The 26,772-nt window shown below is 40.6% G+C and overlaps 3 protein-coding genes across 5 annotated transcripts; 2 read left to right on the top strand and 1 right to left on the bottom strand.

The window, feature by feature from the left end:
- Positions 1–1,588: 1,588 nt before the first annotated feature.
- LOC106744808 (formin-2-like) lies at positions 1,589–19,439 on the top strand. The gene is given in 12 exon segments (XM_014619846.1): positions 1,589–1,630; positions 8,412–8,945; positions 9,939–10,383; positions 11,289–11,486; positions 13,553–13,617; positions 13,700–14,221; positions 14,224–14,848; positions 15,269–15,396; positions 15,716–16,003; positions 16,711–17,248; positions 17,323–17,576; positions 18,113–19,439. Coding segments are annotated over 12 exon segments (3,801 nt in total). The 3' UTR covers positions 18,275–19,439.
- Positions 19,440–20,366: 927 nt separating this feature from the next.
- LOC106744867 (NF-kappa-B inhibitor-interacting Ras-like protein) lies at positions 20,367–22,250 on the top strand. 2 transcript variants are annotated; one of them, XM_014619978.1, is made up of 2 exons: positions 20,367–20,824; positions 21,182–22,250. In XM_014619978.1, the coding sequence occupies exons 1-2, from the start codon at positions 20,726–20,728 to the stop codon at positions 21,689–21,691; spliced, it is 609 nt and encodes a 202-aa protein (XP_014475464.1). In that variant the 5' UTR covers positions 20,367–20,725; the 3' UTR covers positions 21,692–22,250. The 2 variants fall into 2 exon arrangements, with proteins under 2 accessions (XP_014475464.1, XP_014475465.1); XM_014619979.1 differs by having other exon boundaries at positions 20,372–20,824; positions 21,185–22,245.
- A 40-nt stretch (positions 22,251–22,290) lies between these two features.
- On the bottom strand, positions 22,291–26,701 carry LOC106744865 (fatty acid 2-hydroxylase). 2 transcript variants are annotated; one of them, XM_014619976.1, is made up of 6 exons: positions 25,590–26,701; positions 23,746–23,971; positions 23,475–23,635; positions 23,265–23,397; positions 22,879–22,998; positions 22,291–22,454 (listed from the first exon to the last, which is right to left on the bottom strand). In XM_014619976.1, the coding sequence occupies exons 1-6, from the start codon at positions 25,938–25,940 to the stop codon at positions 22,369–22,371; spliced, it is 1,077 nt and encodes a 358-aa protein (XP_014475462.1). In that variant the 5' UTR covers positions 25,941–26,701; the 3' UTR covers positions 22,291–22,368. The 2 variants fall into 2 exon arrangements, with proteins under 2 accessions (XP_014475462.1, XP_014475463.1); XM_014619977.1 differs by lacking the exon at positions 22,291–22,454 and having other exon boundaries at positions 22,894–22,998; positions 23,252–23,397.
- Between the last annotated feature and the right edge of the window lie 71 nt (positions 26,702–26,772).

Here is a 26,772-nt window from a genome sequence, read left to right as displayed (position 1 = left end):
ACGCGATGACGACGTTTTTTTTCTCTCGAGCATTCGTGGTCGCCGTTCCGCAGTCACGGGGAATGGCGCAGCGACGGGAATGCGTTGGAGTGGCGGATGCGCACTTGGAAAACACAACGGTCGCTCGATGAGTTTTCCGAACAACGACGACAACAACGCCACCCGGACGCGAGCAACGATCGTTCCGCCTTTCCCCGTTCACGATTTCGGACGGTCCGCCCACCGATGCTCCGCCGAATCAAAAGGAAAACGTCAGCGACAACGAACTTCGCTGTTTTAGCCCGCGATACTTCGAACTAACGATAGAGATAACCCTCTAAATGTATAGAAAGCCTTTTGCGTTGGACGCGAGTCCCGCGCGTCACTCCGTTTTTGTACTTGTGTACGCGACGTGTACAGATTATTGTACGCGGCGTCCTTTTGTTGAATTTTACTCCCATTTACTCTTTCCCACTCCCCTCTTTTATTTTTTTTCTTCTTTTTTTTCTCTCTACTTTCGTCCCGTCGATCGAACGCCGCCGGAGTGCTGTTTTTCCGCCCACAACGGACGCGAAAATATTACAACGGAGCGCAGGAGACGCAATTGGCGCTAATAAAGTTATCTCGTTCACTAGGCTTACTGCATTTGTATTTATTACTATAATTATTATTATTAGTATTAATATTATTAATATGATGATTATTATTATTATTATTAATATGAATATTATTGTTATTTCACATCATACGATACTGCGACAGTTGCACTTTCCGTTGTACCAAAAGTCTCTCGTCGAAACGACGAGATTCATCATCATCTCTCTCTCTCTCTTTCTCTCTTTATCTCGGTCGGAAATTCGCCGTTCCGCGTCAGTATTTTCGCGTCCGCTCGCGCGGCGGCAAACGCGGCGCCCGGCCGCGCGTTCGCTCGCACGTCGTTTGTGATCTCATTTGCTCGTAATGTAATCTCGGAGAGACATCGCGAGTCGGCGATCGCATCTCGCGAGTTCCGCGCGTGCGAATCGTCGTACGTACGCCGCGATTGCGGCTCTCCGTGTGGCCATTAGTCTCGTGTATCACGACGTGTAGGCGCAATTAGGAACACAAATACTTTTAAGTATATCCACCGAACGATGTCGTGCCGCACGTACAACGCGATCGTAACGAGTCTTGTTGGACGTATAATCTTCTTCTTCGCTGATTACTTCGCTACTTGAAGCACGGTCGGACTTACCGAGTGTGACAGTGGTCGAACTGTTAATCCCTGAACCCCCTCCCCCACCTAAGGCAACGTTCCTTCTTTCCCATTGTTACACGATTATAATTGCGATCGCGGGTTGTGGAATGCTTTGTGTTAGAAAAAAGAAATATTTTATCGACCGTTCAATCTTGTATCAAAGCGCGTTTTATTGATGACGTGTTCAATCTCTCTTTCTCTCTCTCTCTCTCTCTCCTTCCCGTGCTCCATTTTTTACCGTCGCTTTTCTACTCCCTTTTCGCCTTGATTCTTTTGGTTCGATTGAGTTTTATTCTTTCCTTTATCGCCGGACTCGCATGTAGAGGTGTCATTTTCGCTCCCTCTTGCTGTATTCAATTTTCAATCGGTGACATGAATGCGCCCTTCGGCATGAGACTGTTCACCGATACCGATGTATGAAAAACCGATGAGAATCTCCTACTTCCATGTCTTTCAAAGAGCGAAAGTTGAGCGTGACTGACGCTAGACGTGACGCGTGTGCGGCGTTTAGAAGCTGCACGAATTCTAGCCGGGATATGTAACGAGGAGAGAAGCGGGCTGCGAAATACGGCGAGAAAAAAAGAAGAAAAAGAAAACAAACGAGCGAAGCGGAAACGGACGAACGGAAAGAGAAGGCGGGAAAAGTAGTCGACATATTTTTGGACAACGAAATTATAGCGGTTACGTGTGTACGTTAATAAATGCGTGTATGTAGGGTTAATAAATTCGGAACGCGCCAACAAGACCGTGCTCGATCGATTTTCGCTACCTTACGCGCGAAGTGAGCGAGATTTACTTGCTAAACTTATGTACATATGCATAGCGAGGCGAGACAGAGGATGAACAAAGGAGAGAAAGAGGATTGCATAACGGTTCGCACACATTCTTTTCGTGCAAGCCAAAAACGCAACAATTGATCATAATTGTAAGCCACTGATCGCGGACTTGCGAATGGTAATCGGTTAAGAGAAAAATCGAATAACGATGCACGATGTAAAGAGTAACCTTTTATTATACTCTCTTTTACCTGGTATAAAAAATATAATAAAGATTTAGAGGAGAAGATATTATGGCCCTTGTGGGTAGGTATTATATATTTCCACTATTTAGTGGCGAATTTTAGTGAATACCTATGGAACCATTTATTTAATAATCCGCCGTTATATAGCGGCTCTAACTTGTCAATAGCCGGCATTTGTTACAACGCATTTTTACTTTGGAGCATTTCGATACGTTTTCAATACGTATATTTTAGCATTTAATTATACATGTTTCCTGATTCTTCTTAAACTTGAGCGTATTATCACACGAATATATGTACATTTGAATATTTTGTTTGTTATTTATCATTTCATTCGACATGTACACATTTCGAGTTATGCAAAGTTAAGCAATACTATCGTATTTTGCTAATGTGGCCTCCTAAGAGTGCTGATAATACGACCTCCATTTCGAAAGTTTTTCATATTGTTTTTTCATATCGAAATAGCTTTTCGACAAGTCGATTCTAATCTATAGTTCACTGCTGCATTTCTATTTGCACCGCACTGCTGTTCCCCCTTCTGACAGATTATATCTTCTCACGAGTAAGTCAATATCCACATTAAAAATTCACGGTTATATTCATTGTTATTCCTTCTATGAATTTATTTCGAATATATAATTTTATAATAAAACGCAGTGTTATTTTAAAGACCAATTTTTTAAACCTATTTTAGTTCCAGGACTACAATTATTCTGTTCCTCTTCAACCCGTTATGTAGTGTCGCCACATTTTTATACAAATAACGTCCTAAATAATAAATATTTCATAACTTTACGTCTAGAATTGATTAAACAACTTGACGAATATAATCGTTCAGTTTTCAATTTAAAATATTGATTGTGGACAAAGTTATGATACAAAATGTAAATGGGAGCCATATCACTTTTTCCTCTATACTTTTCCTGAATCCTCCGTTGCAGTTATAACGTCGGATGTCTCGTACGCTATCACTTCGGCACCTGTCATAACCGATTACTGTGCAAAAGTTCACGAGCAATGACGCGCAATCGGGACCATTTGATGCGCTCCAGACTTCATCGGGAGGAAACGTGTGCGGACCATTGTGCAAACGAGCGTGTATGACTGTGTGAGTGTGTGCGCGCGTGCGTGTCATGTTAAAAAAAAAAAGAGAGAGAAAAAGAAATGAAAATGTTACGTTATAAGGCGTAAGGAAGTAACTGTAACAACAAAGGCGAGCAGCTAAGTTGTAGAGTTTTTCCTCGGATAACGTCGCTCGTCGAAGTAGTTGTAAATACAAGACGGGAATATACGTTTCTCTGAACCATTAAATAGCGCAGCCCCTCCCTCTGATAAATGAGAGAGACGACCGATTTATCATTCTAGAGTCGTCCACTCTACGAATATAAATAAATATAAATATAAATATATATATATATATATAAATAAATATTAATATACATGTCCGAGAAAGAACGAACAAGGGAGGAATCTCGAGCGAAAAACGAATGCCTACAGAATGCCGGGATGCCGGCTGGACGACGATATTAGATCCTCACGAGGGTCTCGCCGGTTTTTTTTCTACGCGATTATTTTCGCAAAAATCGCCGAACTTTCGCGATAATCTAGTATGCAGCGCGTGCCGCGGGCCTGTGCGCGGCTGCTCGCAATATTAATTAGCGCGTATGTACATTGTCCGCGTCACGCGCACGTGCGTGCTCGCGTGCACCACCACGAAATTCGTACATATATNATATATATATATATATATATATATATATATATATATATATGTATATGTATGTATGTATATATTAATTATTATCCATTATAGTTATAATATTATGATGAATTATTATTTGTACAAATTTTATGTTGCAATATAAAATAAACGATGAAGCGACGATCTGGCATTTTCGATTCTTCTCGTCACGAATACGGAATACGAGGCTACGCAGTAAAAAATTTTGTGTTAAATTTTAACGCGTTTCACATGTTCCAAACGGTCCGCACAAATCTTTGTGTTAGTTTAACATTAGATGAATATGTTAAAATGTAATACAAATATTACGTAAAAAATTAACACAAAATTATATAATTATTCATAGTATGTTAATCGAGATACTAAAGCGTAAAATGTGTTATTTTAACATTTATACGTGTTGAATATCGATACGATGCAAAATATTGGAACAACATAAGTCCAAAATGTTTTTTACTGTGTAGAGCTCGTATTAATAATCGTTGCTTGAAACTTGCCCCACGCGAGGTACTCAGATCTAAATTTAGAGTTAAACGAGTTTTGTAATTAAATTTTCTAAATGCACGTGACATTCTATTTGTAATTACGATTGTAATTACAATTCGATTGAAAAATTTAGATCTAATTCTAAATTCAAATCTAATTATCTCACTTCGACAATTTTTGAGTAATTCAAGCCTTAGAAAGAAAAAAGGAGGGGAGGTGATATCGGGATAAAGAAATTATTCTTGGGATATATCGAGAAATTGAGAAGTTTAATAAACCACGAGATATATGAGTAGTTTATTTCTCTTATTATACCATGATATCTCGTGTACGAACTATTCTTAAAAAGCGTATCAATATTTCTGCACACGAAATGAAACAGCCGCGAGCAATTGAAATTTATCAAGATACGTATCCGAGATTCCCGCTTGCGAATCGTATTAACGGCCGTTGAAATTTGCTCCACATGAGATATTCAGATCTGAGCTTGAGTTAGATCTGAGTTTTTTAGTTAAACCTTACGATGCACATTTTCTACTTGTAAATGCGATTCAACTGAAAAATTCAGATCTAACTCTGAATTTAAACCTCATTATCTCATTTGAGACAAGTTTTGAGCAGCAACTATTAATACGAGCCTCAGAAAGGGAAGGGAGGACGTCGGGATAAAAAATTACCCCCAGGATATATCGACGTGGAGAAGCTGATAAGTTTAACAAACCACGAGATGCGCGAACAGTTTATTTCCCTCGTTATACCGCGGTATTCTCTGTTATAACTATTCGTGAAAAGCGTATCAATGTTTCTGCGCAGGGGGTGGAAATTCAGCCGCGAGCAATTGAAATTTATCATGGACGCGTAGAATCCGAGATTCCCGCCTGCGAATCGTATCGCGCGGAAGATAAACAATCGAGAGACGACGGTGGTATCAATCCTCCCCTCGAGCTCGACGTCGAGACATCGATCTCGAGGGCTCGACGGCGCGAGCTTGCGCCGTCGACATCGCCGTCGTCGTCAAGGGTTTTCTCCCACCACGCGCGCGCGTGTGTGTTCAATAAAACGCTCGCGTGGACTTTTTGCCGTGCGACGGCAGCCGCGTTTTCCTGGGGAGCCGCGAAGCGATATTTCAGAGTCGCGGTCGGCGCGGGGCGACCGGTGAAAAATGCGCGGGGGACCGCATCGCCGCGGGTGACAATCAATAATCGGCGAAATGCGAGTTTTCAGTGGCACGCTCGTGCCGCACGGTGCAACGTGTAATATGCCCGTCGGCGGTGTCGAGACGCGAGAAAGAGCCAGGTAAGAGGAATCGCTCGCGCTGCATACGCGTCGCGCCGAATTACGCTCGCGATCCTCGCCTCCAAGCTGCCGCGCGCTGACTCTAATTCGTTGTGACGCTAATGACGTTACGAAGCTAATGTCATGTCTGAACGCATCGCGCCTCCTCGCATTCCTCGACGAAACCGCGAACGCCGATTATCACGATACGCGTAATGGCGGTAGATAAAATTCAACCACCGAGCAACTGCGCGATGGATCCTCCCGATGGTATGCTACTGATTTTCTCGATCGTCCGGATGCTCTCTGTGTCCAGTTTCAAATTTGATACCCAAACGAGATTTCATGTGTTTCACTCGGACACCTGTTATGGAACCGTTCGGAACTCATTCATTGATTCTCTAGATTTCCTCTTGGATTTTGTAGGGAATAATTAAACGATTCCGAACGGGATCGATTCCGTACGAGTCTATAATAAATAGAATAAAACGAGGATCGCGGTGAAAAATTGTAACAGGTGTCCGAGTACGATTAGTGGATTAATAATATCCGTAAAATGGACCGGGCGATTCGATTTAGCGTGGTTCACCGCGGGCGCCAATTCGCGACTCTTGAAGAAAATTGTCCTCGGTACGTCATACCTGAAGAACGCCCGCTCAAAGGCATTTCTTGCCTTTGAGGTATCCTTCGAGGCCGATTTTCCGAAACATAACACAGGGAGATAACAGTGCGGCGGTAGGCATCGACGGTACCGCATTCTGGTTACGTGATCGACGTCACGTGGCCGCGATGGATCGCTCGGGAGTCGCGATCGCGATGTTTGGTGGCTCGAAGACGTCGCGCGTATTTTCGGGGAAGATTGCACGTGTATTCGGTACTCCGCTACCGAGACGTGGGGCTAATTGAATGCGACTCGACGAACGAGAGACGCGACTGCCAAGCGGAGAGAAGTGCAGAAGTAACAGTGATGAAAAAGCGAGAGTGAAACGCAACAGACACACAGCAGTATCACGCTTATTAACCACGATGAATGCTGTGTGTTGGTGTCCCGTATCGAGGAGAATATTCGTACGTCCGGCTTACGTTGATTTCCACGCGAATGCCAATTGAAGGAACATTCAACTTTCGACATTCAACATTCAGCCGCACTTTCAGTCTCGTGATGATATCTTTTACGCCGCGCGTCGACATATATCTGTGTTAAAAATGCTCATTCATTAGATTCGCAGGCTCTCGTGTTTTCCGCGAGGAAAAAAAACGTCTATAAACGTCCACGACTCACAGTCGTTGCTTATAATCAAAGCCTTGTCTGTGTATTACGCTTTTACACACCGACGTAAGCGACGTGGACTTACTTCGCTCGGGAAAGCCGGTCACGTTCAAAACGCTGTGATCGCGCAGTTTCCAAATACATTACACGATCGCTATATATCGTGTAATCACTAATACATCGCTAATGAATCTCGTTTTGATCTTCCACGTGACCGAACCCCGATGAGATCATCGTTGTCGCGATATGCCGTATCGCGTCACAGTTCGGCGCGTGAAAATTCTCACTCTCGTTTTTTCTCCGGTGTGAAAAATTTACGCGACCAGGAGCTCAAGATATGAATAGTTGCCAATGACACCGAGATGTATATGTGCCCTAGTAATAACAAATCGATGTGCCGTATATAGGCATATTCAGTTGCGGCGACGTTCAGGCAACGGTATGCGGCATTGCTCGGTTTACCGTGTGACATAAGGTTGTTATTAATATTGGTGCTGCCGTTAATATCCGATTATATCCGCTGATATCCGAGAAGCGTGCACATTATCGAGGTAACATATGCTTAATTGGACCCAGCTGACACTTCCATTCATATTTTTCACGCCTTTCCGCACTTACCGGCGGTGCGTTTCCAATATCAACTTGGCATCCGTGTATTCTCACTGCACAATTTAACGTCAAATGCGACGGTCTGCTGCTGGAATTTCGTTCCACCGGAATAAATACCGCGAAATTAATATCGATGTCACGCGAAAAATACACCATATTTAACCCTAATCGTGCATACATCTTTTTGGCAACTTAATCTGGCATACTGGGGTCATTTGTGTCTTCGTTTATTTCAAGTTTGTAAAAGTATTAATAGAAATCTGTAAAAATCATGAATATACATTGAAGTCTGTTGAATGTATTTATGTGAAGGAGTTATCATAAATGTTCACCTAAATATTTTATTTTATTTTATTGAAAATACATGAAGAGAAAACGCGATGAAAATGAGTCGGCTAGGATCCATGACGACCCCAGTGTGCGCGATTAGAATTAAGATCTCTCATCGATATTCGGGATAGAGTCCAATTAATTTTCTTAATTTTCAGTTAATCCGCCTTCCGCGGGTTTCCCTCTCATTCTGTTCCCTTATATTGTTCATAGAAATATTAATTAAATATTGCCAACCCTTGAGCTTGTCCCTACGTTCTTTCGCACGTCATTTCCAAGTTACGGGAATTCTGCGGATGCCGCTCCTACCGTTGCCAAGTTTTATGACTTTGCTTGACGTTTTACACGATACACTTCTGCAATAAAAAAGCGGGGAGCTACGCCTGCATGATTGTGAACCTGCTGACCCGTCTCGGTGCGAATTCTAACTCAGACTCGAGTGTCGCATAATCACACCTAGCCAACTACCGTCGCAAAACTCGTCCACGTGTTCGCTTTCGCAGCGGCGACCGACCGGCGTTCAGACGTCGGCGCCGAAATCGCAGGTACCGCAGCTCTTCTCGATTATCGACCACGGATGCACGCCCGCCACGGTCAAGGCGCAGCCGCGGCCCAGGCGCGGCTGCCTCGATCAAAGCTGTCCGACTTCCTCCATCTCTGGGTCAACAACATCCGACTGCTCTACTCCTGGAGCAACTTGAACAACCCGGGTCCGCCACAACTATCGCCCGGTGCGATGGGTAATCTGCAAAGCGACGGCAAGAAGAAACAGAAGAAGAAGGAGAGTATGGCCCTGCAGGCGTCAACGTCCACGGGAGAGCTGGATGCGACAGTCGAGGACCAGAGGAAGGATAACAAGAGGGACCAGACGCCCAGGGCGGCCGATGGGCGCGACGGAGTTCGCGACACGATCAAGATCAGCTTCGAGAAGATGCAGCCGCCCGGGCATGCCAAGAGGCAGGCGCCGCAACCACCGAAGATCGTATTATCTCAGGTGCGCAGTATCTCATCTCGCTTTCTCTCTTGAGTTACCAAAAAACTCTCAGCGTTATTAACATTCGCGAGCTGCGTCACACGCGAGAAATCAGCGTCGCATATATGTGACGACGGAAGAATCTTTTTATGTCTATATTGTCAAAGCGAGTCTGTTCTGCACAATTACGCAAAGAAAAACAATACGATATTTTTTTTTTAATAAACCGTGGTGCACGGTAAGAAATTTTGTGTTAAATTTAACATATTTCACATGTCCCAAATGGTTCACGCAAATTTTTAATTTAACATAAGATGAGTATGTTGAACAATAACATAAATATTATGTCGAAAATTAGCATAAAATTAATATGTTAATCGACATTGAAGTATAAAATGTGTTGTTTTAACATTTCCACATGTTAAATATCTATTCAACATAACATATTCAAATAAAATAAACACAATACGTTAAATTAATAGGTATGTTAACGATTTAACGCAAAAGTTTTAATTTAACACTAATTTTAACACAAGAACAAAATATTCTTTACGGCGTAGCGAGCGTGTTAATCGCATGTTGGATAATTATATGCAAAAACGAAAGAGCCCGAGGTCTTTTCTAACGCGCTTTATCGATCCCTCGCTCGCAATCGCGCGGAATTCAAGTAGTTTTGTAATTACACAGTAAAAAATTTTATGTTAAATTTAACACAAAATTTCACGTGTCCCAAATGATCCACTCAAACTTTTGTGTTAATTTAACACAAAGTAAATATGTTAAAAAGTAACACAAATATTATGTTAAAAATTAACACAAAATTAATACATTAATCGATACTGAAATATAAATGTGTTATTTTAACATTTGCACATGTTGAATATCGGCACAACACAAAATGTTGAGATAACATAAACATAATATATTAAATTAACACACGGGTACGTTAAAAGTTTAACACAAAAATTTTACGATAATTGATTTTAACACAAATACAATTTTTTTACTATGTAGGACACGCAGAAGGATGCGGAGACTGAGTATCAACAGGATAACACCGCGATAGCCATGACGAAACCTAGTGTAACCATGACGGAGACTTACCGCCCAAGCATTACGACGCCGACGACGACACCGGCACAGACCCCGACGATGCCGCAGGCCCAACAATTACCACCGTTGTTAGTGACCGATTCATGGCGTTTGGCCAACAAGGGCCTGGTCGTTACTGAGATGCCGACGCCGCCCAGCCAGGAGTCATCGAGCGACAGCGTGTTCACGGATCCCGAGGAGCTCGCCTCGATTCCCGGCGCGACGGTACCGGCGGCGGCGGAAGCGGCAAAACTGCCATCCGAACGGAAATCAGCTCCCGAGAAGACCTGCAACAAGGAGGAGAAATCGGCCTTTACGATCTCGAGGCACAAGAAAATTCACCTCGCAATGTTGAGTCCTCGAATAAGTAAGCGTCGTTTCGCTGATCTTTTCGTTTTTATGCAAATTTTCAGAGGGATTAGTATAGTTTATGTATTATATATATTTATATACATATATATTTTATACGCACAGAGTGTCTGAAACTTTTAATGGTATCCGTGATGTGCAGGTAGAACGGGTGAAACTGAACAGGAAGGTTATGTACCATTTTACAAAATTTGCAATAATTAATGAGGAATTAATTAATCTGTACAAGCCAATGAGCGCACGGGAAATTCATACAGATTAATTAATTCTTCATTAATCCTCTAATGGCAAGATGGATTTTCAATATATTTAGGAAAGTGAGATTGCATCCAACCCCATGCTGTTTTTTTCATTTTTTAAATCTATCAGACCCCATCTTATGATTAAAGGATTAACTATTATGAATCTTACAAAATGGTAAATGACTTTTCTACTCAATTTCACCCGTTCTATCCGCACATCACGGGTACCAAGAAAAGTTTCAGACACCCTGTATATATTTTTTATACATATTTAATTAGTATTTTAACAGAGATACGAAAACTTTTTAATTTGTGATGTCTTTTGCATGTGAATAGCATGTCGTGATGTTTTAACGTTTTTTACGGCGCTCAAAATTTCGAAAATTTCAAACTTTCCATCGATTCTTCCCCTAAAGGACTACTTATATCTTTTCAGCGTCCTAGACTATAAAAGTAGAAAGTATTATCTTCTGTAATTCTTGCGAATTATATTTGCATATATCTGACTTTCCCAATTTTCTGCTTCATAATGTATCTTGTTTATCAAAGTATCATTTCGAAGAAATGACGAATCAATCACATTTTTCGACAACTTTCTTTTACTGTACGAATCAACAACTCTGTTTGGAATATTTGTTAATGAACGTATTTTTGGATATAGTACTGAATGAGAATACGGAGGCGTCGAGTCCGACGTCGGAAGCGAGCATTAATCTTCAAAGACGACACAGCATCACCGAATCTTCCGTAAGCGAAGGTATCGTGTTAAGAAGAGTGGCCAGTTTGACTCTCGACCGAACTACGAAGAAAAAGGCTCTCAAGAATATCGTTCCTCCAAAGATGGTTCGTTGTAAAAAAGGTAAGGGCAGGAAGGTTGGAACAAAAGCTATTCATTTCTACGATCCTCGTAATTGGAATTTTGTAACATAGAATAGTAGTACAATATTTTTTGCTTAATAATAATTTTTTCTCAAAATTGAATATATTTCAAATTATTCACCGGCGAACGGCAGAGACATTTTTTAGTTTCTCACAGTTTCTGATTACCGATTGTAAAAATTGTTCAACTTCATAACTTAATTTTTATCACGGCATCGAGATTTAGGCAATATTTTTTGGTGAATTCGTTTCGTTCGAAGTTTTTGGCTGGCACAGCAAATTACTCGTTACTATAATGGCAGCAAAAATATTTGTTTGGACAGCAAAAAGATTCGTTAAGAATATTAATTGTTGATTGTGCCAATTTAATTTTATTGCTGTCGCAACGACGTTTTATTACAACAGCAAAATAATTTTTTTCGCGTGACAAATCTTCCTGCTATCACTATAATAACAAACAATTTCCTGTGCCAGCGGACAATTTTTTCTCCGTGGATCCAGTGATCGGTAGTGATCGAGTGGTCGCTATCTGATTAAATGGAACTTCCAAAGTCCGCGTCTCTACCCCGTAGATCCGTGCTCATAAAGACGGCTTACGCGAAATGAGACATGTGCTCGAACAGGTCAGCGTACGACCTAGAAACCATTGTAGCGATAGATCGATTACGGCCTTAAGGCGAATCTTATCTCGCGATACGGAAGAAAAGGCGCGCGATAACGTTGCAGAGGGATAAACACGCGGTCGTTTGTTTCTCTCGCGTGTTATGACATAATTTACGACTGGAGATTCCCGACGCATTCTCGCTCCCAGAAAAATCGCGGACCGCCGCGAGATCAGTAAATACTAATCGCCCGCAATCGCTACTAAGTAATCCATTGGACGGCGATAAGGATAGCTTCTTCCTCCGAAGCCGCGTCGTAGAAATGTTTTGAACGGCCGAATAATCCGTATCACAATCGTAGCCGAGGTTAGCGCGAATGATACGTCAGCCGCGTTTGTTTGATAAGTCTTATCAATGGGGCGTTCGCGGGTTTACGTTCGGATCGTAATGCCTTCCTCGCCGTTGCCCGCCAACAAGATGCGCCAGTTTCTCGCGAGGCAGCGCGGCAAAATAGACATCCGCGAGCTGCGCGACGTTACGCGAGATGATGCATCCTAAGTGACTGATCGACTCGAAATTTAAGGGTGACCACGAGAGAGAAGAGCGACACAGTGCGTGTGTACAAAGTGTGCACGCGCGTTCATATCGCGCGTATATTATAAAAGATTTGAAGTCAGTCATTGATCTCTTCGAGCGTGATCGGCAAACGGCGGAAATGATACTGACGGTATCGCAGTGGCCTTCTTCTTCGAAGAGTAGGTTCTGTTTTCGCGCCGCAAATACGCGTTACCGTGATTGTGCAAACGGTCAGAGTTAATTATATATCTCGTGTATGATCTGATATCATTTCTATGTAGTACTCGCCGAAGATCGCGCGATAAAACAACCGGGAAAAGGTGAGGTGTATCTACAAGAATCGCTCATCTCGGGAGTGAAGCGAGATAAAAGATACGATAAACGCTTGCCTCGCTTGCGCAATAAACATCGTTGATTAGCAGGAATTCTGAGTCCGTAAATATACAATTGTCGTTAATTTTGATAAATAATGGGAAGGCTAATAATAGTACTGAACCAGAAACAGAGCTAAGGTCGGGATAAAACGGAGATAATTTGTCATATTCAAATTGCTTGATATCCCAATTGAAGGTTTACCGTTAAGAAACCAACACGAAAATTCTATTCAATATTGGACAAACAGATTTATTGGCCACCTCCGTTCGCAATTTCGCCTATTTTCGGAAGCAGATCGGTTCTTTAATATTTACGTTGCGGAAAAAATAATCGCACATTGATCAGAGATGATAGATAAACGATAGTGCAGTATGGAACACTTGATGTACGAATAAAAATGATCACGCAGCTTCTCACGATCTCGCTGATATAAGATTAGTTTGCGAGATACACGTGTCGATATTATTTCAATTAATGGATTTGTTTCTTTCAGAGCAACCGCCTCGTCTGACCTCTGTGCTATCGGGCCGAAATATGAAGCATGATACCTTATCCACGGTAAAATTCCCATCAATTAATTTCACAACGGTCAACGTATCCGTCGCGATTGCTTACACGTGAAACGCCTTCTCTCGATTAGGTGGATCGGTCGGATGGGCTGTTTCCGGCTCGAATCCACTCGAGTCAGACTTGCCACGGATTCTGCGAGGAGGAGGTGAAGAAACTGAGAGACGAGATCAAACGACTGCGCGAGGTGACCACGAAGGGGGAGATAAGCACCAAATGCCAGTCTACTCAAACTTCGCCGAGGAACTTGTCGCCGATCGACGCACACGTCGATGAAACGGACAACCTGAACGTCGCCCGACAATCGTCCTTGACGGAGAAAGACGTCGCGGATCTCGAAGACAGAGTGACCCCCGCGCCTTCCTGCGCGAGCAAGACACACGACAAAGATATCGCGTCGTTGCAGCCGCCCTCGCCGCCGGAATCGACCCCGAAGAGCAGACCCATGTCAGATAAGTCCTTCATCCCGCCGCCTCCGCCACCGCCGCCGCCGTCACCGTTCGCACAGGCAACAATGCCGGTGGTACCGGGCACCGAGAAGACGATTCCGTCGATCTCGTCGGGGCTGTCCGACTTTTCCAACAGGATACCGACNCACCGCCACCCCCGCCGCCACCCACACCGATGCCAAGTACAAACACGGTACCTTCTCCCTCGTCGTCCGTATGCGGGCAAAGTGTCATCAGCACGCCTCCTTCTCTGCAGAGTATTATAAACGCGGTGCCGCCGCCACCGCCACCTCCACCCCTATGCACGTCTACGCTGGCACAGAGTGCGAGCGGCATGCCTCTACCGCCGCCGCCGCCGCCACCTCCGCCGCCTCCGCCTCCACCTATGTCCGTCGTCGCCATGAGCGCGATCTCGCCGCCACCCACACCGATGAACATGTGCGGGATTCCACCACCGCCTCCTCCACCACCACCCCCTCCTCCTCCTCTGTCGTTGTCGTCGTTCACGATGGACGGCGAGGTACCTTCGCCGCCACCGCCGCCGCCGCCACCACCGTTACCCGGAGCGATGCCAGGCTCTATGAGCGGACCACCTCCACCACCAGCACTGCCAGGTATCGCGTCCATGGGCGGTATACCTCCTCCGCCGCCACCTTTCATCGGAGCACCAGCCGTGGGTCCACCTCCACCACCGCCCATGACACCAGGTGCGACTGGACCCTGTCCTCTACCTGCTCCGCCGGTTGGAGGGTGGAATCCGCCCAGCAGGGCCAGTGAGTTTCGAAATTTCTGAGGCTGACGTGTACTCTCGATTAACGCACGACGCGCAGTAAAAGCTCGTCCAGACAAACTTTGCGTTATCGCATGTTGAATGTGTACGAGGAAATCAAGCAATCATGACCCGTGCAAAAAAGGATGTTTTCTATATTAGACACGTGACTGGTCGATTCCCTTCTGCATTTGCATTATGCGACTGTGCACACGTTTATCTGTACAAATCTTCATACTTGCTCGTGCCTCGATGCGGCGTGATGCCACGCATTTCCCGCGCAAGCGGATTCCCTCGTGTTCCCCGGTCGAACCCAGTTGCTCCGGATAATCGAGAGTATAATCGAGAGTATACCGTATAATTCTTCCCCCCGGCGCGGGATGCTAGTATTTGTACCGTCTAACGCAGTTTTTCGCTTTCGTAGTTATGAGGAAGCAACCTTTAAATCCTGACGTGCCTATGAAGCCGCTTTATTGGACGAGGATCTTAGTGCCCGTTGCTGCGAGTAGTCCAGATCCCGTAGATGTTCCAGAATCATTGCCACACCGTCAGGTAAATGGGCAACCATGATTACGATGAAAAGTATACGATAAAAAGCCTGTGAGCGACGTGATAGCCTTTAGCTGAAAATGTTTTGCCGCTGTAGCCAAAAATTTATATATAATGTATGGATACTTACTGCAAGTTTAGCTACAGTAGACATATATCAGGCATAGCGTCCAAACGTCCAGCAACGGTAACCAAAGTTCTAGTTACAACAGCAAATTTCCAGCAACAAAACATCTTCAGCCAAACCATAATTAGTTAAGCCAGCAAAATCATTCTTCCTCGTGGTATGTAATTTTCGCCTCGTTCTCATTTGATTTTTCAGCCGCCTCTATGGTTAGAGCTCGCTGAGGAAGAGGACATAAATATAAAGGAATTCGCAGATTTATTTTCGCGGCAAGTGAGACAGAAGAATCTTAGCAAAAAGAACGACGACGAGACACCTAGGAAATCCAAGGTGCAACCGGCGAAGATACTAGATTCGAAGCGCTCGAAAATGGTAGGGATTCTGGAGAAGAGCTTACACATCGACTTTAGCGAGATCGAGAACGCGGCGTACAACTTGGACACGAGCGTGATTAGCCTCGAGGCGTTGCAGCAGATCTATGAAATCGTGAGTAAATAACAATGCGCACTCAGAGAAATGACACAGTCCATATTCTGAACTCACTTTTCTCGATAAAAATGTCTCTAATAGCTGCTTAAAAACCTGATTAGATGAAAAGCCACATTTAAAGTATCTTTATCGGCAAAAGTGAGTTCAGAATATGGACTTTAATATTCGCAGCTAAATTTCATTAGCTAGTTTGAACTTTGAATTCGCCATCTGTTTTTATGGAAAATAGTCCCTTTCTGGGCTGAAAACATATTCAGCCGAAAGCATGTTTTCATTATTCCAACTAAAAGTTTTCATGGGCTAAAAACGGCGGAATATTTTTGTAAGGATAACCCTGCAGTGGTGATGCGAAAAACAAATGTCATCCGTGCGCACTAAAATGCATTTTCCGAAAAATATTAACAAGCATCTACCTTGCGCCTCCGTGTATCTGTCAGCTAGGAACTGTGCTTTCAACCATTGCGGAAAATTGAAAACAACTCATGCCCAGGAGTGCGAAGTCGTTGTTTTCTCTGCGGGAGAGCTTGCAATAGGATTACCAGAATATCATGTCAAAGATACACAAATTGGACTTGTCCAGAACATTGCAATTATATATGTAATGCTTGCTATGAAAATAATATTTATATATCTTATCTTAGTGTTGAAACAGAAATTCTTTTCAATCGCGCCTGTAAACTACCTCGACGCTTTTTACTCTGTAGAAACCAACGGATAAGGAAATAGCGGAGATCACGGCTCACGAGGAGATGCATCCGGATATTCCTCTCGATCAGCCGGAGCTCTTCCTCAAACGATTATCCGGCATCAAGCACTTCTCCGAGAGAATAGCCAGTCTGATGCTGCAATCGGACTTTCAAGACGCGATTTCGTCTGTCTCGTACAAACTGAACAATGTGCAAACGACTTGCGAGTTTCTGATCAAATCCGAGCCCTTGAAGAAGGTGATTGCCATCATATTGACCTTGGGCAATTATATGAACGGTGGCAACATGATGCGCGGCCAGGCGGACGGTTTCGGCCTGGAGATCCTCGGCAAACTGAAGGACGTGAAGTCCAATGCGCAGGGGGTCACTCTGTTGCACTACGTCGTGAGAACGAAGCTGTCCCAAGAGAAGGAGCATAACTTCGATGAGCCGTTGCCCCTACCTGTGCCCGAGCCGGCCGACGTGGAAGCCGCCTCGGCGATCAAGTTCGAGGAGCTAGCCAAGGAGCTCGATAAATTGGAGAAGGAGCTGCAAGGTGAGTGATGCGAGAAATGGCGGAAGATACGATGGTCTATGGATATCTTATACGGGTGAAATCGATTTGTTTAGCGTGCGAGCAGAAATGCGATACGGTCGTGAAGACGGATCCAGCCACGTCGAAGATATTCAAGGAGAAGGTGGACTCGTTCATGACGAGAGCGAATGCCGAATTGAAGAACGGGCAGGAGCAGTTGCTGGAGGCTAAGAACAAGTTCAAGGAAGTCATGCGGTTTTATCAGTTCATCCCGAAAGGCGCCACTATGGAGACCGCAGAACCGCATGACTTTTTCAATCTATGGCTCGGCTTCTGCCGAGACTTTAAGGTATAGTTCGAGGCAACGTTAAGAGAGAATCAGATTGAGAAAATCTATTTTAAAAAATCAGATTTTCTTTAAAAAAAAACTAAGAAGAACGGTTTTTCTTTGTGAAAAATTACTTTTTCTGCTAATTAAAAGAAAACATGATTCCATTAAAAAATTAAAGTTGATCTTGATATAATGTTTTAAAAAGTACCTTAACAATGTAATAATTTGATCATTTTATGCCTCCTATATATATGAAATCTTACACCTTTTGTCTGAAACTTCTTTCGAATAATGAATTTCTTCCGAAACATTAGTTTGTAACACTTTATATACTCGTAGATCACCCAATAGTTATTTCTTATTAACACGAATTAAAAATTTAAAATTACACTGATAACATTATACTTTTCTAAACGAATTTTTCTATCTTTGGAAAAAATTGAGAAAATCCGTGAAAAATTGACAAACCCCGGTTCTTCTCCGAGCTTTCAAAACTATAAAAAAATCTGAGGAAGTTACGACAGGTCGCAGATCGTTTCTTTTCCTTTTCGTAGGATATCTGGAAGAAGGAGCAGCAGCGAATATGCAAGGAAAGGCTGGAGGAAGTTCGGAGGAAGCTCGAGAGCAAGCCCGATGTAGTGAGGGTGAAGTTAAGTCCTCACGGATTGAAAGCGCGACTGCAGAAATTAACGAACAAGAAACAGGCTCACAGATAGTCCCGTCGAGACAGGCGCAAACCGATAGGCGCTCCTCGGATTTTGGATCGCGAACAATTCACGCGCGCTTACCGCAGAATTACAAATCACGCTCATTTCACCCATTGAACTCTACAGCCGCGCGGGCGCTGATAGAGGATTTAATTGTATATATTAATTTTTAATTCGCACATTCGTTCTCCTTCCTTCCCGATCAAATCGAAAATAAGAAATCCGAAAGCGCGAGACGTTGTATTCGTCGCTGCGGAAGCGGCGACCTCGGAAAATTTATTTATCTACTTTTTTTATAAATCTCTACTGCAAACGTATGCGCGTTATCTCGAACTGCTCAAGAAAACAAATAGAAAATGAGGCGATTCGATTCGTTTGAACACCAATCAATCAATGATACGGTAACGTTGAGGATATTTCAAGCATGCGCAACGAAGTACGATGAATTTCGGCCCGGATGCAGTACGATCACGAATTTTCCTTAGGCAATCAGTCGATGAGATGCGATGAGCTACGATATGCGAATTATAGCTGTTATACAGACTGAAATGTTAATGATGCACTGAAAGATATAATGTATACACTTATTGTTAGACGCGTTTTCAGAAAAGTTCACTAATATCGAGTAAAGAGTAGTAGTCTGGCGGCAGCTTTACGGGTATCGCTTGCAAACAAGTTGCAAAACACATTTCAATCTCCGTGTGTTGTACTGACAGAGTCAGTACAACTCGATAATTACGGAAGATTGGAGACTTGTTTGGTAGAAGAGAATCATATAATTAAGCTCTGTTCTCATCTCAGTCGCGCTTTGTCACTTTCTTCTCCTACTGCTTATTTTCTACTCGCTTGCTTATCGTTTTACACGAAAAACGAGCGTACGCAAGCTTCGAAGGAGAAGATCGCGAGAAGATGCGACTGGGGAGGACAGTCGTAGATACTATAACGTCCACGGTGACTAGAAAGTGTGTGCCTATTTGTACCATACACTTAATCCATGAATTTTCATTTCTCTGGAGCGGAGACTTCAAGAGGAAGACACCGATCGTGATATTGTCATTGTTGTTACAACCCGTTACCGATATTTATTTATTTATTTATCCGTTTGTGTTAATTTATACCAGATTGTCATGGATCAATAAATAAGAATGTAAATAGGACGTTGACTCTTGTAAGAGATACCGGTTGTGTTTAATAAAAATCCTTTGTATATTTAAACGCGAACGCAGATACACTCACTCTTACACTTAGATTAAAGGTAACATCTCTCACGAAAAAGTAGCACTAGCAATCAGTACTCAGTACTGACTCGGGGGAAAAAAATTTCTCATAAAATTATATATGATTATATATAATTATATATAAATAAATTAAAACATTTATATATAATCATATACATTTCCCCAGACAGCACAAATCTCCTAGAGACATCCTGATGTCCTAAGGACATCCACAAGGCATCCATAGGATTTTACAAAACACTTACAGGATATCGTGTTGTTTGTATTTATATCATTACTTCGTATATAATTATATACAATATTTTTATATATGGACATATTTTACATATAATGCCTTATATGTATTTTACATATAATGCCATATATGTAATTATATATATTTATTCATATTTATATATAATTATATATATCTAATTATATATTATTATATATATAATTACAAATGAAAGATTGTTTCCAGAGAGTGATCAGTAAGCGTAGTATTGATTACTCAATACCGAGTATTGACTGCTGATATTACTTTTTTTATAAAGGATGAGTATTTCGACGTTCGTCATTACGAAAAATGTTACTGAGAAGTGAAAATTCGAAATCACAATACACAATGTGTCATTACGTTTCATGTTATGTCTCACAACCTCTGGAAACGAGCAATGACCTTTTCATTCTTTCGTAATTGTCGAATGAATTATTAGTAATAATGCTTAATAGGACGCTTGCTATTCGAAAACAAGATTTTTTACCTTGTCGTTGAGTCGTACTGGATGATGCGTTAAACATGTTTGAACTGGTTCGAACGAATCGGCACTGTTCCAAAATAGTTCCAAGGTATCCGCTACGAGCCGCCACCGTCTTAAAATTGAGGTCGTAGTATAATTTTATGGTAAGTCAGGCGGACCTGTCATTTTTAAGAAATACGACTCAACGGTCGGTCAGACGATATCTTTTTCATTAGTAGGATAAATTTTTCTAAAATTTCCTCGTGAAACTTGTTACTTCGAATTAAATTAAACTGTCGACACATGTGTTTGAACGTGAGAACAGTGGGGAAAATAATCGATCTTTTTAACAAAAGAAAAAAGTAGCACTTTGCGGCATTGCGTTCCTATCCCACGCATTTCCACACGACCAGCGGATAGAACGACATAAACAAGTGTTTCACGGTTTTCTCATGTCATTACGCGAGAGAGTCCATACCTAGCGAATAAATTGGATCCTAGGTATGGGGAAGACCACAAGGGTAGTCGTTTGCGGGATGAAAGGAGTCGGGAAGACCGCCTTGCTGGAGCAACTTGTATACGGAAACATTGATGTGAAAACGGTATGGATTTAGGTTACCTACTTAATATACATGAACTTGATGCAGCCCTCAATTTGCAGATATACTTGCTAAAGATTCTTTCACACTCATGCACACGCATTTCATAATGCATGCACACTCATTGCATAGAGGAAATTAATTGATGAAATTCCTTTGTTTTAGTTATTTTACTTAGTATCTGTATTTCAATCAGTCAAAATTAATTTGTACTTGGTCTCACTTACTCTATAATGTCACTTTATATGGTATCTATATTTCAATCAATGAAAATTAGCTAATATTTGGTCTTACCTATTCTATAGTATCATAATGTAAGAAGTATCAGCAATGTAACAATATATGATTATATTGAATTAGCAGGAGATCCATCCCACAATCGAGGACATTTACGTCGCCAACATTGAGACTGATCGAGGCACAAAGGAGAAAGTCAGATTTTACGACACAGCTGGACTGGAATCTCTGCAGAGCAACGTAAACAATCAGCAGCTTCCACGACACTACCTGGGTTTCGCAGATGGCTACGTTTTAGTATACGACACTGGCAAACCCGAATCTCTCGACGTACTTTTTCCATTGAAGAAGGATATCGATAAGAATAAGGATAAGAAAGAAATAACTGTGATAGTGATAGGTAATCGGTCGAAAACCGATGCTGTATTAAATAACTTAGAGAATACCGCCAGCAAGGCCACCAATTGGTGCACCAGAGAAAAGGTTAAACATTATGAAGTAAATGTTATGGACAGAGCCAGTTTATACGAGGCGTTTGTGCATTTGTCGTCCAAGCTGAATCCGCCAACCAACAAAAGCACATTTCCGCAATTGAGTATGGGTAGGAAAACCGTCAAGGCTGAAGCACAGTGATGATCATTCCCAAAAATTCAGTGGAATTACGCGAAAGCCTGAATCGTGGTAGTTGCAATACGAGACCGCCTACATGAATCTTGTACTCAGGTATAATTTATTTGATAATGGTCGACGCAGTCCGCGTCGATGAAGACGTGCTCCGAGATCTCAACAACCGTGTATATGTGCGCAGTACGTACTTCTTTATTTACTTCGAACGTATGTGTGATATTAGGCTTGAAACGAGATAAACAGGCTTGTAGCGCTATATATTGTGTACTTAAGATATCAAGTTTCTTGCGAGAAACTGTCTAATATAACATTTATTGAATCGCGAGCAGAATTCAAATGCAAATTCCTCGATATTTTGCTGCGAGATTGCAATGTTATATCGTCATTCGAAAGCCTCTCTTTGTAGCGCTACCGAGTCTTGATCGTTAATTAGTATGAAACTACTGAATCTCCCTTAAGAATTATCTGTACTTAAATCGCCCTATAGAACTGAACTCTAATTGAATTTGCGTACAAAACTTTACGCGTAATTATCATAAAAAGTAACATATATTTATTTGTTATAATATGCTTAGTACTTATTATAATTACGATTGTGATTATAACAATGATGAATAATTTATCTTACAAAAATGTTAACCTAAATATTAATAAATATGTAAACGTTGATACATTGTTTTGCTTCACCACAGTAAAGGCTTATCTAATTTTCGCAAAATTAGATCCGTGTTGAGCAACCGATCCCACAATTCACTGGTAACGCCAAATCCTGCAATAGACAATAATCATTTCTTATTTCTCATCATCAGTAAGAAATATTTCGTATATATTAAAATCGATTCTTGTTAAAATTTTTAATATACTTATATGTTAAATTTACATGTTATGTTTATGTTATCTTAATATATTTTGTGTCGATATTCAACATGTATAAGTGTTAAAATAACACATTTTGTATTTCGGTGTAAATTAACGTATTAATTTTGTATTAATTTCTGACGTGATATTTGTATTACTTTTCAACATATTCATCTTGTGTTAATATTTATATTAAAATGTATTAATTGTATTAATTTTATATTAAATTAATATAAAAATTTATATAGACCGTTTAGGACATGTGACATGTTAAATTTAGTACAACATTTTTTACTGTGTAATAAATCATCAATGTGATAATTCTCAGTAATTACCTTGTTCATGATATATAAAATGATGATAGTTGTGTCTTCTTTTCATCGTGTATAAATATGAATCAATTTTCGGAGCTCCATAATGCAAGTAATAATGCGTCAAGTCATAACAGAGATATCCTGTAAAACAGATATTAAAATTGCAATTATAAAATCGTGATGTTCGATTATGCGGGCCAAATCGAACTGATACTTCCCAAACAATAGAATGCTTAAAATCGAGACATAAGGTGTTTCGTTGTTTGTTTTAAAGACGTCTTTCAGACGTTATGTATTAAACACGTCTTAAATACGATATTAATACGTCTTATGTTTCGATATTAGACATTTTGTTGCTTGGATTGATGAAAAATATTCAAAAATCTATGGATACCCATAAAGTTTACCCATTATGTTACCAGCTGCGATGAGATGGGCCATCGTTACAGGAAATATGGCTTTATAAATATACCAAAGTATCCCCGCCACAATGACACTAAATACCGGTGGAAACACTAATCTCCGTCCATCCAACGGTGCCTATTAACGTGATAATTAACTGGTAATTAAAATTATCTAAAATTACGTAAAATGTCAAGTTAAAATACACATATTACCTTGTGATGGTTTCCATGAAATAAGAAGTGTAAAGTAATTAATAATTTTGAATTATGCGGTGGTTTGAGATGAAATATTTTTCGATGCACGAAATATTCCATGATGGTCCATATAAGAATCCCCAGAGTGAACGACATTAAGATCCTCTGTGATGAAACGACTAAAACAAGGAACTCCCTGTTATAACCTTACGACGATACTAGGATATGCTTCAAGCGTTTTAAAGAGAATTTTTATTTCGTACATTTTATATATGAGAGTACAAATTACCGAGGTTCGTCGAAATGTTCAGGACACATCCCACGTAAATAAAATACGTAACTATGGGAATCCACACGATCGGCACCAAATACCACGGCGTGATCGATAATATTTCTAAAATATCCGATTGAAAAAATCGGATGGGTCGGTTCACCGGCAAGTTCACCCATTCCCAATATCGGTCGCCCATAAGGCCTACTTGTCGTAAAATCGGCGCATCCCAATTCACCAAATCCTAGAATAAAATACTGTCTCGTTATCGATTTGTTTAATTTTTTTTTCTAAATATAAAATGCCTCATTATTCCTTTAGCATCTAATATAATCGTATTCACTTTCATCACCTATACAAAAATCGTAAGAAAATAATTACTATTTTTGTTCATAACATTGATATTGTAACTTTGTTGACTTTCTGCAATCGTCATGCACGAATCTTTGATTTCTTTATTGGTTATGTAAAATATTGATAATGACTATTAAATCATTCTCAAATTGTACATCGCACGCGCGCGCGCGATTTGATGAAGCGCGGGAATATCACAAATTTTCTTAAAGAGGAGTTTAATTTTCTAGTTAACTTGTGATTTAAGCTTAAGGTTCCCGAGTAATCGTTATGACTCACGTCCTTGTTTAATGACGTCAGAAGCGAGAAACTGTATGCTTAGATTTCTTGCGTTATACTTTCAAATAAAAAGATATATTCATAAAATGATATTTGTGAACGATTTAGCACATTTGTAGAAATGAACGAACACTTTTCTTTTACTTGTTCATCTATTTTTATAAGTGATGAATCGCTGACAAATGTCATTTTATGAATATATCTCTTTATTTGAAAGTATAATGTAAGAAATCTTGAAATGCAGTTTCTCGCTTCTGACATCATTAAACAAGGACAGTCATAATGATTACTTGGGAGCCTTAAGCCTTGAAATATATTTTTCTATTCATGGTTAATCATTAAATTTTTAAAGTTATCACTACAAAACTATCGGTTTAATGGTTAACCATAAATAGAAAAACACAATTTTTGCATTATCAATTTAAACATATAGGAATTTAAGCCTAACCCACAAGTTAACTAGAAAATGAGAAACTTAATATCGTCAATTTTTGTACTTCTTATCATAAACGCCAGTAAGGCTCGAAGGCGCTGATAAAATAAGATCTCCAGCCTTTATCGGTTTATCGCGACTTTTACAACGTGGAAGTGTGAAGCGAGATAAACGTTGAGATAAAGCTGTTATAGGAGCGGTGTAAGCGAATCGATCCATCCGTAGACAGGATAAAGTTATCTATGAAAGCTATACGTGAATTTCTCAATATTCAATAAAGTAAAATATTAAATTGGATAACTATCAAAACGACTTCGTCGAAATCTGCATACGATTTAGTAATTACTACAGATTTTTTACATCAACATACATGGTTTTTAAAAATTACACAGTAAAAAACTTTGTGTTAAAAACTATTTACGGAAATTTTGTGTTATTTTAACTTAGGGAATGTGTTAAAGAGTACACGAATATAATGTTAAATTAACTCATTTTCTATGCTAAAGTAATATAAAATTTCAATGGAGCATTTTCAACAAAATTTAATGAAATAAATTAAATGAATTAACATTTTGTACCGTGTAGAAGTGTAGACTTGTTCGTTGTTCAACTTTATAAAAATTGTTTAAGTGAATAAATAAGTGTTTCAACATAGATTTTTCTTTCTCATAATATACGAGCAATTCGTCATCGGTTTTTCCTGTTTTTCTTTCATACGTGAATTACTATTATAGTGAGTGAAGTGCTTGTTGAAGTGAAATAGTCAATATATTTCTATTATAAGTGAATTACTCACTTCACATTCGTTATATCTCTCTTGGCGGTGCACAGCAAACTCTTCGAGAAGGTAATAAGCTGATTTAGAATGCGGATGTCTCACTAATGCTCCGTCTAAAACTTGGTCCTTAAAACGTCCGAGTGTGTTCTTTCCGCCAGGATGATTATTCAAGAAAGAATTAACATCATAAACGCGGCCACGATACTTGACAAAAAACTCACTCGTTCCTTTCATGTTTGCCGTGACGTTACCGCTGCGACAGGTATCCATTTTATTCGCGCAAATCACATCGTCCGTCGCCTCGGTATCACGCACATTCACGCACTTGAAATAAAGTTTGTTATCGAAATCTTTATCTTGATTATCCATTTCGACGAAATAATTTCAAAAATTGGCAACGTCAATCCGCCAATTGGCCGCAAGACGAACTGTGCACCGTGTGCACTACCGCACGTACTACTAAGTAGTCGACGTTATGTGACTTGGTAATTCGCTGTAGTAGATAAGGCTTTACCGTAAATGTTACGTGGGAGGGCTGGATGATGACATTACATTTCGTAAACAATGATACTATCATAGCGAATGCGAGCGATTATCAAGGTTAATATTGTTACGTATCCAATGAGAAAATGCGAGAAATACATATGTATCGATTTCAAGATGATTCAAATACAGCTTTTCCAAAGAAGTCAGAATGTAGCCGATAGTCTAATGAAAGCGTGTCATTTCAGTTACGTTACAAATTTGAAAAACAAAAATTGTTCAAATCGCTTTAAAACCAAATGTACATATTATATCACAATCGTATCTTAAGAAAACACGCGGAAAAATTCTTGGTTGAACAAGACGTGTTTGATTCGTTTATTGTCACGTTAATTTAACCAAACGTTAAAAAAATATATATAATGTAATCAATGTATACAGCTACTTTAAATGTAAGACTCAAATTCACATGTAAAGAATTCACATATCGTAAAGCCTTGGAAAAAGAGCGAAACTGCGTTACGTATTTGCACTCTCGAAACTTACAGTTTGAATCGGATTCTTGAAGTGTTCAGTGTTAATTTTGCAATTGTTTTGGAGTAATTTTTTTTTCCTTAAATTGTTCTCGCGAAATTTTCAAAGAGAATAAAAAACAGAATTTCAAAGATTACAAAGGTAACGATGCCGCATATGCAATTACCGTACGATTCTATATTCT

Source organism: Dinoponera quadriceps, unplaced genomic scaffold, assembly GCF_001313825.1.
Source record: "Dinoponera quadriceps isolate SergipeBrazil2010 unplaced genomic scaffold, ASM131382v1 scaffold1308, whole genome shotgun sequence".
Classification (NCBI taxonomy): Eukaryota; Metazoa; Arthropoda; class Insecta; order Hymenoptera; family Formicidae; genus Dinoponera; species Dinoponera quadriceps.
Note: the sequence above shows the minus strand (reverse complement) of the source record. Positions and strands in the feature narration are given on the sequence as shown.